At 41.3% G+C, this 15,618-nt stretch overlaps 1 protein-coding gene across 1 annotated transcript in view; it reads left to right on the top strand.

The window, feature by feature from the left end:
• LOC110163239 (calcium-activated potassium channel subunit alpha-1-like) overlaps positions 1–15,618 on the top strand; it is a 248,254-nt gene that overhangs the window by 217,165 nt on the left and 15,471 nt on the right. The window contains exons 23-27 of the mRNA XM_055150045.1: positions 3,157–3,381; positions 4,979–5,171; positions 9,277–9,390; positions 11,817–11,909; positions 15,249–15,379. Of these exons, the coding sequence (XP_055006020.1) occupies positions 3,157–3,381; positions 4,979–5,171; positions 9,277–9,390; positions 11,817–11,909; positions 15,249–15,379 (756 nt within the window). The remainder of the gene's footprint in view (positions 1–3,156; positions 3,382–4,978; positions 5,172–9,276; positions 9,391–11,816; positions 11,910–15,248; positions 15,380–15,618) is intronic.

The raw sequence follows: 15,618 nt of genomic DNA, 5'->3' as shown, positions 1-15,618 counted from the left end.
CCTCTAAGAACCGCCCCATACACCACGAAATCCCTGCGCGACAACGAGTCAGTTACGCAGTTACGCTAACGCTAGAAACGTAGGGAGTTTGATTGACGACCTAACAGCCAATAAAAGAATAGAAAAAGAGGGAGCCTCGTTTTCAGTTGGCTGATGTTTATCTGGCCTCAACACGTCCACAGTTGGTGGATTTTCATTCTTTTTTTTTTTTGTCATCATAATTACGAAGCTGCTGCATCTCGGTAATGGTATTTTAAACTTTCACTGACAATTTGAAACTAAAAAAAAAATCCTCCATACAACCTTTAAAGGAAGTGGGGGAGATCGGGGTGAAACGGAATTGACCCGCAACAATAAAAGTCTCAAATGCGGGTTACTTGGTCACTTGGTTTGGTCTTGGACTGACCCCGGTTTTGTCCTGATGTAGACCTGGTTTGATCCTGTTTTAGTCCAGGTTTAGTCTTGTCTCTATGGAGATGTGATAGCTTTGACTGGAATGTTCCATGGTATGACGTTAAACCTATACATCTAGTGGGGGTGTAACGGTGCACAAAAATCAGCTCAGTTTTGAGGTCAGGGTTCGGTTCATTTTCGGGTACAGTGTGGGAACAAAATGTAAAAACACTGCACAAGCAAATGAAGATCCTGTGGGATGTGCTCAGTCTGCAGCGGTAACTGTGAGTTAGACTTTTAGACTTTAGACTTTAGACTTAGACAGACTTTTTTTATCCACAAGGGAAATTATTTGGACACAGTAGCTCACACATCACAATATAATATAATAACAAAGAGTAAAAAATGTAAATAAATAAGTTGCAAAAAAGATAGCAAGAGACAGGTGTGAAATAAGACAAATGCAAAACCATTTGCTTGTTGTTTATTTGTTTATTAAACCAACAATTTATTTTAACATTATACAAATAATTAGTTAAATAAAATATTTAACATTTTATATACAAGGTGGGGGGTAATTGTTGTCAAGGCGGCCGCCCTAACTATAAAGCGCTGCGGGAAACACTAACACCCCAGGACGAGTTTCCTCCTGAAAATTAAAGAGCTGAGCCTCTGTGTAGCTGCTCATGTATTGCCAGATTCTAAACACACACAAATTGCACAAATTCACTCGTGCACATCCCTGCACCTAACGGAAACAGTACGGAACGAAGGAGTGTAATGGCACGAGTACATGTACCGTTACACCCCTAACATCTGGCATTTATTCTCTACAGATGTTTCTACTGCTCAAATACAGTAATTCTCTCTGTGAATAGGAGCGACTCTCCACAGATCTGACCTTTAATGTAACCTATAGTTGTCTCACTTCATCTAAATATCTTTAATCTACTTTGGAACATTCTAGACCAGGGGTGTCAAACTCATTTTGGTCCGGGGGCCGTATCCAACCTACTTTGATCCCAAAGGGGCCGGATCAGAAAACTCGTGTCATATAAACCCCAAAAATAACAATAAGTTCAAATATTTGTGCAGAGAAATGCAAATCTATTTCTTATTATAAGTTTATAATATTATGAACAACCTGAAACTTTAAGAAAAATTAGTTTTAACATCAACTTGTGTGTAAACAGGAATAAGTCAATTTTTCTTGTAAAATCCTGCACTCGGCTCCACTTTTCTCATGTTGGACATTTTTCTGATGAGGGTGTCATGGTCAACAGTCAAAACGATCGTCCTTTAAGAGCGTTTGGAAAGAGACAAGTCTTCATTTGTGCTGCTCTGGTGGGAGGGGCCACGTACAGAGACGCTGGAGACGCTGCTGTGATAAACACCACAGAAAATTAACAAGATTTTAATAGAAAATATAATAAAAATATTTTAGTAGAAAATCACCCAAGGGCCACATTAAAAGTCTTGGAGGGCCGGATCTGGCCCCCGGGCCTTATGTTTGACACCTGTGTTCTAGACAAAGCAATAACATCTTCAAACATCTTCATAGTGACAAGCAGGTGGTGGACCATCTATTAGAAATGTTACAAAATAAGTAAATAAGTAAGTTTTTATTTATATAGCACTTTTCACAGACATGTCACAAAGAAGCTTTACAGAACATTATTCATTTGCTCCATACCCGACGCACCTTTAGACGAGTTGTTTTTTTAGGCCAATGATGTTCATTATGTCTTCTTATATACTTTAACTTCTTAGGTTCTTTTTAAAGACAATGCAGTAAAGTGTATTTACCTTGTTGACATGTTTCGGCTGCTAGCTGCAAGTCATCTTCAGAACTGTCCCCGGTGTTGGTGGTGACGTGTCGTATATCAGCTGTTGTTACTTCCTGTAGGCGTGGTCAGACCTGATGGACCTGGCAGGTCGCTCAGACTGACCACGCCTCCCGTCGCCCGGTGTCTCTGGAGGAGGGTGTCCCAGGTGTGTGAAAGGAGGAACGCTCCATCATCACGGTTAACGCTGTCCGTGCCTCGTTTCCTGATTTCAACGTCCTCCTTGATCCAGCGTTTGAACTTGTTGTTTTCCGATCCAATGACCCGAGCCCCGTCCCGATCCATAATGTGAAAAAAGGAAACACCAAAAGGAATGCGAAAAGGAAACGTCAGGGAGACTCACCAGAACACAAAAAGACAAAGCAGAGCAGGAAAACCTAAAATCCGCCATATCAGACACTGTAAAAGGAACAACCACATTATGGATCGGGACGGGGCTCGGGTCATTGGATCGGAAAACAACAAGTTCAAACGCTGGATCAAGGAGGACGGTGAAATCAGGAAACGAGGCACGGACAGCATTAACCGTGATGACGGAGCGTTCCTCCTTTCACACACCTGGGACACCCTCCTCCAGAGACACCGGGCGACGGGAGGCGTGGTCAGTCTGAGCGACCTGCCAGGTCCATCAGATCTGACCACGCCTACAGGAAGTAACAACAGCTGATATACGACACGTCACCACCAACACCGGGGACAGTTCTGAAGATACAGCAGCCGAAACATGTCAACAAGGTAAATACACACTTTACTGCATTGTCTTTAAAAAGAACCTAAGAAGTTAGAGTTGTTTTTTTAATCAGAAACTGCCCTGTCATTGTTCACACGGTAACTTCAGCATGGGTAAAAGTGAATTATAAAAGAAAAATACTGAGATAAGACGTGTTAAAATGTCCTGTTGGTGTCTCTCCCTCTTCAGACCCGTAGCGAGGCGGCGATGACGGTCCTGAGCGGTCACGTGGTCGTTTGTATTTTCGGAGACGCCAAGTCGGCTCTGATCGGAGTCAGGAACTTCGTGATGCCGCTGAGGGCGAGTAACTTCCACTACCACGAACTGAAGCACATCGTGTTTGTGGGCTCCCTGGAGTACCTCAAGAGGGAGTGGGAGACGCTGCACAACTTCCCCAAGGTCTCCATACTGCCTGTGAGTACTGCAGAAAAGTACTGCTCAAATACTGCCTGTGAGTACTGCAGAAAAGTACTGTTTAAATACTGCCTGTGAGTACTGCAGAAAAGTACTGTTTAAATACTGCCTGTGAGTACTGCAGAAAAGTACTGTTTAAATACTGCCTGTGAGTACTGCAGAAAAGTACTGTTTAAATACTGCCTGTGAGTACTGCAGAAAAGTACTATTTAAATACTGCCTGTGAGTACTGCAGAAAAGTACTATTTAAATACTGCCTGTGAGTACTGCAGAAAAGTACTATTTAAATACTGCCTGTGAGTACTGCATAAAAGTACTGTTTAAATACTGCCTGTGAGTACTGCAGAAAAGTACTGTTTAAATACTGCCTGTGAGTACTGCAGAAAAGTACTGTTTAAATACTGCCTGTGAGTACTGCTGAAAAGTACCTTTTAAATACTGCCTGTGAGTACTGCTGAAAAGTACTGTTTAAATACTGCCTGTGAGTACTGCAGAAAAGTACTATTTAAATACTGCCTGTGAGTACTGCAGAGTAGTACTATTTAAATACTGCCTGTGAGTACTGCCTAAAAGTACTATTTAAATACTGCCTGTGAGTACTGCCTAAAAGTACTATTTAAATACTGCCTGTGAGTACTGCATAAAAGTACTGTTTAAATACTAACTGAGTACTGCCTAAAAGTACTATTTAAATACTGCCTGTGAGTACTGTAAAGAAAAAGTAGAAGTTGCAATGACTTTAATTATATTTACATTTTTAGCAATTAAATGATCTTTTCTGTCTCTTCCCCTCTTTTCTCTTTTTTCTTCCTCTTTTTTCCTATCCTCCTCTTCTCTCATCCCTCTCTCCTTTATCTCTACCCCCCATTTTTTTCTCTTACCCTCTTTCTTTTCTCTCTCTCTCTCCCTCCTTCTCTTTTTCCTTCTCTTTTTCCTTCTCTCTCTCTTTCCCTCTGTCCCCCATCTCCCTCTCGCTTCTCTCTCACCCCTTCGTTGCCTCCCTCCTTCTCTGGCTTCTCTTCTCTCTTCCTCCTCCTCTACCTCTTCTACCTCGCCAATTCTTTCTCTTCTCCACTCTCTTCTTTCTCTCTCTCCTTCCTTCCTTCCTTCCTTCCTTCCTTCCCCACTCAACTATGTCCTTCCTCTGCCCCTTGTCTATTCTTTCTCTCCTTCTCTCCCCTCTTTCTCTCTGCCCCTGCGCTTTCTCTTCTTTCCTCTCCCCCTCTCTCTTCTTTCTCTTTCTCCTTCTCTCTTCTTTCTCTCTCTCCCTCCTTCCTTCCCCACTCAACTATGTCCTTCTTCTACCTCTTGTCTATTCCTTCTCTCCCTTCTTTCTCTCTTCCCCCCATGCTCTCTCTTCTTTTTCTCCCACTCTCTCTCTTTGTATCTCCCTCCTTCTCTCCCCCCTCTCTCTTCTTTATTCCCTCCCTCCTTCCTTCTTTCCCCACTCAACTGTTTCCTTCCTTTACGCCTTGTTTACTCTTTCTCTCCTTCTCTCCCTTCTTTCTCTTCCCCCTACGCTCTCTCTTCTTTCTTTCTCCTCTTCTTCCTTTCTCTCCCTCCTCCCTCCTTCTTTCTCCTCCCCTCTTTTCTTCAGGGCACCCCTCTGAGTCGTGCGGACCTTCGTGCCGTGAACATAAACCTGTGTGACATGTGCGTGATCCTGTCGGCCAATCAGAACAACATCGACGACGCGTCTCTCCAGGACAAAGAGTGCATCCTGGCCTCGCTCAACATCAAGTCCATGCAGTTCGACGACAGCATCGGGCTCCTGCAGGCCAACTCTCAAGGTACAAGTCTACTGAAACCATGGGGCGGTTACCATAGCGACTATAGGGGCAATGTGTAACTTTTCTGGTGTCCAAGATGTCACTGCTTGGAACAGTTTACATCACAGGTGTCAAACATGCAGCCCGGGGGCCAGATCCGGCCCTGCAAGACCTTTAATGTGGCCCTCGGCTGATTTTCTACTAAAATATTTTAATTCTATTTTTAATAAAAATATTGTTAATTTTCTGTGGTGTTTATCACAGCAGTGTCTCCAGCGTCTCTGTACGTGGCCCCTCCCACCAGAGCAGCACAAATGAAGACTTGTCTCTTTCCAAACGCTCTTAAAGGACGATCGTTTTGACTGTTGACCGTGACACCCTCATCAGAAAAATTTCCAAAATGAGAAAACTGAAGCCGAGTGCAGGATTTTACAAGAAAAATTTACTTATTCCTATTTATACAAGTTAATGTTAAACAAGTTCATGTTAAAACTAGAGCCCGACCGATATATCGGCTGGCCGATATTATCGGCCAATATGGGCACCTGGAGACATATCGGCTATCGGCCGATATGCTTGCTGATTTGGGCCGATATTTCACGTGGGTATGTTATATCTCGTTATAAAGCTTAGACTCTCTACATTATGTTCATTTAATCCAATTTACAGACAGATAAATGTCCTAATATGTGGCTCCGCATCAGTATTTATCTACGGTGTAATTTGTCTGTGTCTGTGTCCGTACTGTTCCTGAACACACCACAGAGTGACGTCACTTCACTCGCGTGTGTTTGTTTACACCCGCAGCCGTGCGCAACACTGAGATTATTTTCTTTTTCGGACAATCGGTTTGAGTCTGGATTAAAAGGACATTTATTAGTGCAGACTTGTGATGTGGGAGGAGCCTGTGTGAGCGGTGAGTGTTGGAAATACATCGACTTTGAAGCTAGCCTAGGTTTTGTTAGCGGTTAGCTGCTGTAGCTCCCGCACATAAACAGTCTGTTTTCTATTGGTCTATTGTAAAGTGACTACATTGGCCGTGTATTTGTTACTACCAGCATTGATATGTAAATGAGCTGTGAATAGACGTGTGAATGATCCACATTTATGCATATAATTAACTACCGCTTTGCGCAGCATTTACGGCTAAAGGCTAATAGCCTTTAAACTCGATCTTGGGAATCGTTGCCAACACAGAATGTCTGTCTTCATCTACATCCATCTCAACGCTTTGTTTACTGTTGCGCTGCACCACAGAAGGGACCCAGACGGGCGTTTGAGTTTGACGTCATGGCTTCACAGCTCTTCGCTGATTGGTCGGTGCCGGTCTACAACTTCTGGGGTTGTTGTAAAGTGTCTAGTGTAATCCGATTCCTGACCTAGTCGCTGGAGAGAAATGACATTATTAGTGCATGGGCCTAAAAAAAGTTCACTTCCGCATTTACTTACTTAGCGCCTCCTACCCGTGTGACTTCTGTAACGTGCACGCCGTGGAGCGTTTGGATCAATCAGAGCTGGTAGAGCGGGCTCAGTGTGAGACTAGACTAAGTCTTACAAAACTAACTTGTAGGCGCTTTGAGGATTTAAAAATTTTAAAAAGTTTATGTTGTAAAAATAGAAAAGAATCCTGACAATATCCCACCTTTGTGAAAGTTGTGGATGCCCTGTCAGACAAAGACGGGCAGTTTGATTCACCAAAAAATGCATTGTGTTTTTTGGTAAAATTCTTTCTGGAGCTGCAGTACCTGGAGCGGCCACTAGTCTGTCTGGAGCCTGGACAGAGGGGGAACGCCTCATCCAGTTTTTATTACAGATCCGTCGCCCATCAAATGTGAAGTGTAACATATCAAAGTCTGTATGATGTGCTGCTCTGTGATTGGTCGTCCTCCTGTTTGTCCCTCAGTAAATTATTAAAAGTATTTTTATGAGCACTGGAAGGACACCGTTTCCCTTCATGCACCACACCACGGCTTTGGTTTACAAAATTAACCCGGACATTTATCATTTACGACCCTGTGCAGCCTCCGTACCGCTCGTCTTTACGTTGAGTGCTTTGCTTTTAGAATCATCTGACCCCCAACCGACAGAAACAAGATGGCTGCCAATCTGATTACATCTTTAATACACGTATGCCGCTGCTTTCTCCTGACTCAGCTCGCCAAACAGAAACGATGCATTATACATAAGGAACGCTCGGTTTAATGTGCTTATGTCAGTCTGAGGCGCGCCGCGAATGTCAAGTCAATTTAATTTCCATCTCTTGTCACTTTACGTCCGTTTCGCGGCGCAAAAACTGAGCATGTGCGGGAGTCTAAAAGGTTTTTTGGTAGCGCGGCGGAGCTAAAGGAAAACAAAATGAGTAGCGTGTCGTGTCTATTATAGATGAGCTGATATTGGAGCATGTCAGATGTATGGGAAGGTCACAGTCGGATGATTTAAACAGAGTGTACAAAATAGAAGAGGAGGAGGTGAGTTTTGCTGATGCGCTCGTTTTGTCCGAGATACACTACATTATTAACTGAGTGAACGCACTGAACCATGAGAGGAAATATTGTGGCAGCTCGTACGGTCTTCTAATCTTTCTTGTATCTGTACACGGAACTAAACTTGACTCGAAATAATAATAATTTATCCCGTATCCATGGAAATCCCAAGAGTAACTAAGCAGCTATGGGCTTTTGAGCAGTTTCAGAGGCTTTTTACACCAAATGTGGCAGAAAACCTTCCAGAAGAAATAATTTAAAGGAACGGATCATTTTGTCACTAACCAAAACACCAGAGTGGAGTAAGGCCCCGTCCACACTAGTTCGTATTCGAATCGTTTTCATTGTGGATGCAGTGTTCGTTCATACTAATCCGATTGAAAACGGCTCCAGAGACGGAACGATCTGGTGCCGCCAGCTCCCACGAATTCATCTGAGTACAGATCTGATCCAGCACCGTGTGGACGTCTCAAAACGCTGATACACTGATGTAGGTCTATGCGCCGCGAAGTAATTCACTGCCAAAACGCTAAAAAGCTGGGAATATTTGTCCATTCATATATACGGTCTGTGCGTTTGATCGTACGCATAGACCGTATACTGTAATCTCAGAAAAGTTTAACATGAACCATCTCCAACGCGATAGAAACACAGAACAGACTCACCATCAGCAGAACACCCCTCTGTCACAGAAACAACACTCATATTCCACTGAGTCGTGTCCTTTAGTCCAACAGAAGCTGAACCGCATCAGCGCACAAGGAGCGAGCTGTTTTTTGAGCGCTCAGTTTATGCAAATTAACCATGCGGTTTTAAGTTTTGTTTCTGTAAAACGTTAACAAATATGTTCAAAGCTGTGTGGACAGGGAAGACTTGCGGACACAGAAACGAGTCAGTCCTCACCAAGCCCCGGGGTTTCAAAATGGCTGCCCATTCAAGTCAATGGGCCGAGCTCAATGGTGCACGATCCCAGATTCGCCTTTAGCCCGGCGAGGTACCTCCGGTGGCTGTGGGACGAACAAGTATCCGCAGTAGTGTCTTTTCACCTGCGGGCACACGCGAATGCTGACACGGAGCATGGTCTGATGTATCACGTGATCACTTTGACCAATCAGAGTGAGCAGAGCGGAGTTGGAGCTAACGATTATAAAACGTTTTTTAAGATAACTGAAGGATTTTGAGCTGAGAAAAAGTTTATGATGTAAAAATAGGTAAAAATCGCCACAAAATCCAACATTTTTGAAAGTTGTTGGTGCCCTGTCAGACGAACACGAGCAGTTTGTGATTACTTTGCCTCTATGAGAAAAATCTTCTCTCGGCCCATGGGGTTTTTTCAGCTGAAGTACCAGTGAGTGTCACTACGTCAACTCGAGGCAGCTACAAGCAGCAACACCCTCCAGTTATTTTAATAGATCCATGGTCCTCAGTCTGAGCCGCCGTGCTCGTCTTAAAATCCAGTGTTACACTAAGTAACAACTGAACCTCATCGTCGGTCCTGTCGACTGTTTTTACACTTGCCATCTCCCTCGGCTCAAAATCAGCTGCTGCAACTTCAGACTTTCCTTGTTTTTACTGCTCACGTGACGACTGTGATGTTATTATGCCCTAATGTATTTTGCTTTTGGTTCTTTTTGTCCCTCCAGGCTTCACTCCTCCTGGGATGGACCGCTCCTCTCCAGAGAACAGTCCGGTCCACGGTTTAGTCCGACAGACTTCAGTCACAACAGGAGCCAATATCCCCATTATCACCGAACTAGGTAAATACTACTACTACTACTACTACTACTACTACTACTACTACTACTACTACTACTACTACTACTACTACTACTACTACTGTATGTTTTTAAATACTAAATGCATGGTTCAGCATCAAATTTTCTAAATTTTTGGGGCATTTGAGATTCAAATCAACTAAACTAAATAAAATGTAATAGGGCATCTTCACTCCTGACAAATAGAAAACAAGAATAAATAATTTTTTCTCTGTACAAATTTGTTACAGTTTTATTTTAAGAGAGAGTGCAGCATCTAAAACCTGTTTTAAAATGTATTTAAGGAGTAAAAAGTACTTTCATTTTGCGCAGGTATTTAGATCTAATAAAGCTTCAAATGTAATGATTTTGATACAGGTTTGTGCAGAATTTTGTTCAGCAGAAACAAGTGAAATATGTTGTATAGTACAATAAATAATGTGTATATCTTTTCCTGGCTGGTTTTCTCTGTGTATTTTTGTTCAAAATAAAACCTCAGCCTTTTCTGCAGGTCTGAAACTATAATAATAAAAAATACTTTAACTTTTCAGACCTGTTCAAAAATGCAGTGGAGTAGAAAGTACAGATACAGGAACATGTACCTACATTTTTTACTTAAAGGTGCATGGTGTAACTTTTCTGGTGGAGGGTCCGTCTAGTACTAAACATTTCTATCTTCATGGAGACCAGAACACACCAAGTTACAGGTCAGATCTGTGGAGAGGCAACCCCGCTCACAGTCAGAATGTTTGTTTTTCTTGGTATTTTTGAGCTATAAAACCAAGTGTAAATGAATAAATGTAAAGTAGAGCTGTTTAAAGTCACACTGTGGAACATTCCAGGCAGAGCAATGAAATATCCATAGAAACAAGAAGGTGATGGACTCCCAACGAAAACAGTTCAGATACTAGTTTTGATATTTGTTTGCAGATTGGCTCATGTAGCAACATTTTCCAATCCCAAATCTCACATTTCACTATAATTTGATAAATTGATATAAATTGATGTTATGTATTATATTATGTATTGTTTTATGTGAGGGTGACCAGATTTTCAAAATAATGTCCCTGGTTTAGGTTGGTTGGTAATAGGGTTGGGTGATATCCAAATTTTGATACCGTTAAACCTTCTCAGGATTTTACCGGGGTATACAGTATTACTGTAATACCAACTGATACTGTTGCTACTTTTTGATACTGCGGGATACTGTAATACTGTATTATTGCCCAACCCTTAGCCAGGCTGATGCCACCTAGTGTCTCCACTCAATTTCATTTCTCTCCAGCGACTAGGTCAAGAATCAGAAAACACTAGACCAGGCATGTCCAAATTTTGGCCCGTGGACCAAATGTGGCCCTCTGACAAATTTTTCTTGGCCCTCAGGCTTCCAGGTAAATTGGCCCAAATTACCTTGCATCAATTAAATATTAACTTTATACAGCTTTATCAAGGTATATTTTTTGAAAATCTACCTTGATAAAGCTAAAATCTTATATTTAGTGTGTGGTTTAAAGGATCTTAGCGTGAATAAAGTCTGATGGCTTATTGTAACGTGTTAAAAATGCACATATTTCAATTATTCACTGTATTGAGCCCCAGTCTACGGCCCTCGATCAGCCCTCTGTTTCGTCTGTGTTTAAATATGTGGCCCTTGATGGAAAAAGTTTGGACAGCCCTGCACTAGACAGTTTACGCTGCACTTCAGGTACCATCCAATCAGCAAAGAGCCATATATTCAGTGTTGTCAACGATCCCTAAGATCGAGGATTTAAAGCCGGAGCAAAGAGAGTAATATACCAGTTAGCCCCGTCAGCGGCGCATTACATACGTGACTATCAAACAGCAGTGATTGGTTAAATGATAAAAAGTATCCGCCTACTGTCGAGTGAACGAAATCTAACACTGTGAGGTCAGACGGTTTCCATGAAGTGAAACCGGCTGATGAATCAGGCTACCCAACCCTAGTTGGTAATAATAAAATTGTGAAACGGTGTGTAATTAAGGAAAATTGTTCTGCACTCAGCAGTCTTTGTGTTTTTGTTGTTTTTAAGCAGCTTTTCTGTATTTTCCCAAAACAAATGACAGTTTATGTCTCTCTTTACTGTTCTTTAGTCTTTAAGTATCAGATTAGTCAAAAATAGGAACACCTGGGACATTTCTTGTACAAAACCTCGACACATCAGTGGTTTTGTATAAATCTGCTGGGACAGGACACACAGGGCTCAAAACTGGGACTGTCCTGGGTAAACGGGGACATCTGGTCACCCTATATTATGTATTGTTGCTGCCTGAAAAACAAATTTCCTTCAGATATCTCTGCATCTATGTATCTATTTAGTCTTTTTGGAGTGAAAATGCCCTTACAGTAAGCCTGTATTTATTTGTGCTTGTTTTTGACTTGTAACCATTTCTCCTCAACACTCGTCCAGCTCCTTTATCAAAACAAGGCAAAAAGCTCCCTGTGATTTCCTTCAGTCCGGATAAGAGCAGCGGCACCAGCATTCAAATGATAACCGAACTGGGTAAGGCCATCGCGGGCTAAACTTGTTTGCGCAATCGCCGCCGCAACAAGCTTTTTAACTTTTTCTTTTCAAATCGTCTGTCTTGTTCGGTTTGCAATCTCTCAAAGCAAAATGTGTCTCTTTTATTTTCCATCTTTGTAGTTTCTGTGGAAGCTTGTATTGGATCAGACAGCCCCAAGTTCCCCTCATCTCCACTGGTTGAGTTTGACGTTCTTGAAGCTGCAGCTGTTGAATTTTACATTATTACGCCGGCCTCTCCAAGTGATAGGCTCAGAAATGGGTTGAAAAGGAGAAACTCGTGGCTTGAAGTCTTTTGATTTTGGGGTTTGGACAAGTAAAAGTGATTCTACAAAAGGTTGTGGTTATAAAACAGTGGAGATCTGAAGGAAGCTGTGGACGAAAATGCATGAAATAAACATTGTGACTGTGGTATGGAGTGTGCAGACGCAGAACAGTTGGTTATTTTTTACTTGAAGATCATTTTTACGTTAGATTTTTTATTTTTAAATACCGCTGAATTTCTCATTTTGAAGATTAGAGAATTTTAGTTGCTGAAATTTTAAGTGTACGTTTTCAATATGTTTCAAATTCAAACTAAAAAATTTCACCTTTTAAATATTCAGCACAAATATTTTCAAGCCTTCAAATTCAAAAGAGTGTAAAATTTCACCACAAAGATCCAAGATGCCAAGGCAGAAGCGATCGATCCTGTGAGTGAGAAGGACAGAGGCTGTTTCCGATTGGCCGTTCTGATTAGTGGGCGGGGTTTGAGGTTTTGATGAGGCGAATTCTGACCAATCAGATCGCTTCACTGCACCATTTCCTGCTTGTTACTAAACCCTGCGTTCGATTATCCTTCCCAATCGGTTTTCCGAAGAAAGGACACGCATAACACGTCCCTTTGCCTGGGACGGAGCGACTCGGTTGCCAGGTTGGCGCCGCCTAGTGCCTCTGCTCAATTTCATTTCTCTCCAGTGACTAGGTCAGGAATGGGATTACAATAGATGGTTCTCAAAAACCCCGTAAGTGCGAGTTCGGGCACCAGCCAATCAGCGAAGAGTCATACATTCTGTGTTGGCAAAGATTCCCGAGATCGAGGATTTAAAGCCGGAACAAAGAGAATGTTTGGTGAATTTTATCAAGAGGAAAGACGTTATTGTCCTTCTTCCTACAGGATTTGGGAAAAGCTTAATATACCAGTTAGTCCCGTTAGTGGTGCATTACATACGCCATGACCACTGTTGGGCAAGTTACTTTGAAACTGTAATGTGTTATTTATTACCTATTACTGTCATTTCAAAGTAATTCGTTACATTACAATATTACTGCATTTAAAATGTAAGGCATTACATTACTATTGCATTACTTTAAGTTACTCTCACCAAAATAACTTTTGCGCTGTATATGGACTGAACCAGGACTAAACCAGAAGTGAACTAGGACTAAACTAGAACTGAACTAGGACTAAAACACTGCTAGAGGTTGAACATGTATTTAAATTTGGCAGCTGAACACATTCTGTACTGTACAGGAGACAGGAGTCCTTTGGCCAGTCAGGACGCAGCGGGAGGAACGCAATACGCATTCATACAATGTAAAAAAAAAAAGGGCATGCAAAATTGCACACAAAAAAAAATAAATAAATAAATCTGCGAGACAGCGAAAAGTGAACTGCGATAGAGGGAGGGACGAGTGTAAACCAGGTCTAAACCAGAACTGACCCAGGTCTAAACCAGGTCTAAACAGCGTGGAGTTCTTTGTCAGTCCTTTCGCCCGCGGTTACCTGAAGGTCTACGAGGGCGCATCTCCGGCGTTTCACCGCTGCTGATATCGAGGTGATTTTAGCGAATTTGTATGAAGAAAAACCCACCACTTCAATCCAGGTTAAAAAAACACTGTAACGCGCGTTACTCACATTTGTACCGAGTAAAATATTACTATTTTTTCCCCTGTAATGCCTTACATTACTGCGTTACAGCAAAAAGTAATGCATTACTGTAATTCGTTACTTTTATAACGCGTTACTCCCAACACTGGCCATGACCAAATAGCAGCGACTGGTTAAATTTTAAGTACCCGCCTACCGTCGAGTGAATTAATTCTAATGCTGCGAGGTCAGACGGTTTCTACGAAGTGAAACTGGCTGATGAATCAGGCTAACGACTTGGACCTCGGTGGTGGAATTAGTAGACCGAGCAAGGATTCCGAGTCAGAATCCAAGATGACTAAGCCCAGTGTGACGTGTAAATATGAAGTGTTTCCATTGTGTTTGTGTGTTTCATTGGTGGTTTGAATGACAATTTCAGTCACTCGTATCACTGCAGTACTTTACCGGATCCGTATCACTGCCTGTGGGTTTGGTAGTCGGTGTTGTGGTGAAGCCAGTATTGAATAAATACTTGATTTGACAGGTGTTCATGTCCCTAAGGTTGTAACGGAGGAGAAATCATAACATAAAATGAAGAGCAAATTTCAAAAATTAAATTAATCAAAGTGGCAGCGTTTTCATAAGATGAGGGCAAAGTCATAATCACACGTGAAACATAATAATTAGCTTCAAGAGTCAAATCTGAGGTCCAAGTGGGAGTCAGAAGATAATCAAACACAGGGTGAGTTAGATCGGTTTGTTTCTGCCTTGGCATATTGGATCTTTCCTGCGAATTTTTTTCTCACTGCGAATAATTCACTCTGAATTTTGACTGTTCAATTTGATGCTTGAAAATATTTGTGCTGAATATTTAAAAGGTGATTTTTTTTTTATATTGAATTTTAAACACTTTGATGATTTACACTTAAAATTTCAGCAACTAAAATTCATAACAAAAATAATTCAGTTCAGTTTTTCAACTGCGTTTAAAATTCTAAATCTGATGAAACAAATTATCTTCCATAATTTTGGTTTATATGTTTTATTTGGGTAATTTGGTACGATTAAAAGCGAGGAAAATATATAAATATAGTAAATATAATACTTAAAAAAAATAATCATCAATATACTCTTTTCTCATTTCCTTCATCATTTAACTTTAGAGACATTTACTTTTTGTTTACACAATGTATTTATTTTATTTTCTAATCGTAAAAATTAAGAATTGTACAAAAAATTCAAGTACTTTAAAAAACACTTGAATTACTATTATAACTGAAATTATTGTAGTATTTTATAATGACAAAGCTTGTACTAATTGAGCTGTTACTAGTACACTCCATACCTTCATCTTCTCACTGTTGATTCTTTTTCTTTACCACAGTTTCGCTGCTTGGTCACTGTCTTTTCCACTTTTCATCTTTCCTAAAATCAAACAAAAATAAACGTTTTTTTCCCCCTGTTTTTTCCAGTGAACGACTCAAATGTGCAGTTTCTGGACCAGGACGACGATGACGACCCTGACACAGAGCTGTACCTCACTCAGCCCTTCGCCTGCGGGACGGCGTTCGCTGTCAGCGTCCTCGACTCGCTCATGAGCGCCGTAAGTCAGAGTTTAGGTGGATTAGCTTTAGTAACTTTTGGTACAAATAAGCCTGTCATGATAATTACTATATCGACTTATCGTTCAAAATATAACAGATGGAAGAATATTTTTGGAGTCGGTATTTATCATGTGTCCAGTTTCTTTGTGATATGATTTGATCGGTAGAAGGTTGAATTAATAACTTCTATGACTCATTACACATGTGTCAGGGAATTATACCCTAAGACATCAAATTA

This window comes from Boleophthalmus pectinirostris, unplaced genomic scaffold (genome assembly GCF_026225935.1).
Source record: "Boleophthalmus pectinirostris isolate CB_2022bp ecotype Guang Dong unplaced genomic scaffold, ASM2622593v1 HiC_scaffold_14, whole genome shotgun sequence".
Lineage (NCBI taxonomy): Eukaryota > Metazoa > Chordata > Actinopteri > Gobiiformes > Gobiidae > Boleophthalmus > Boleophthalmus pectinirostris.
This window is presented reverse-complemented; position numbering and strand designations above follow the sequence as displayed.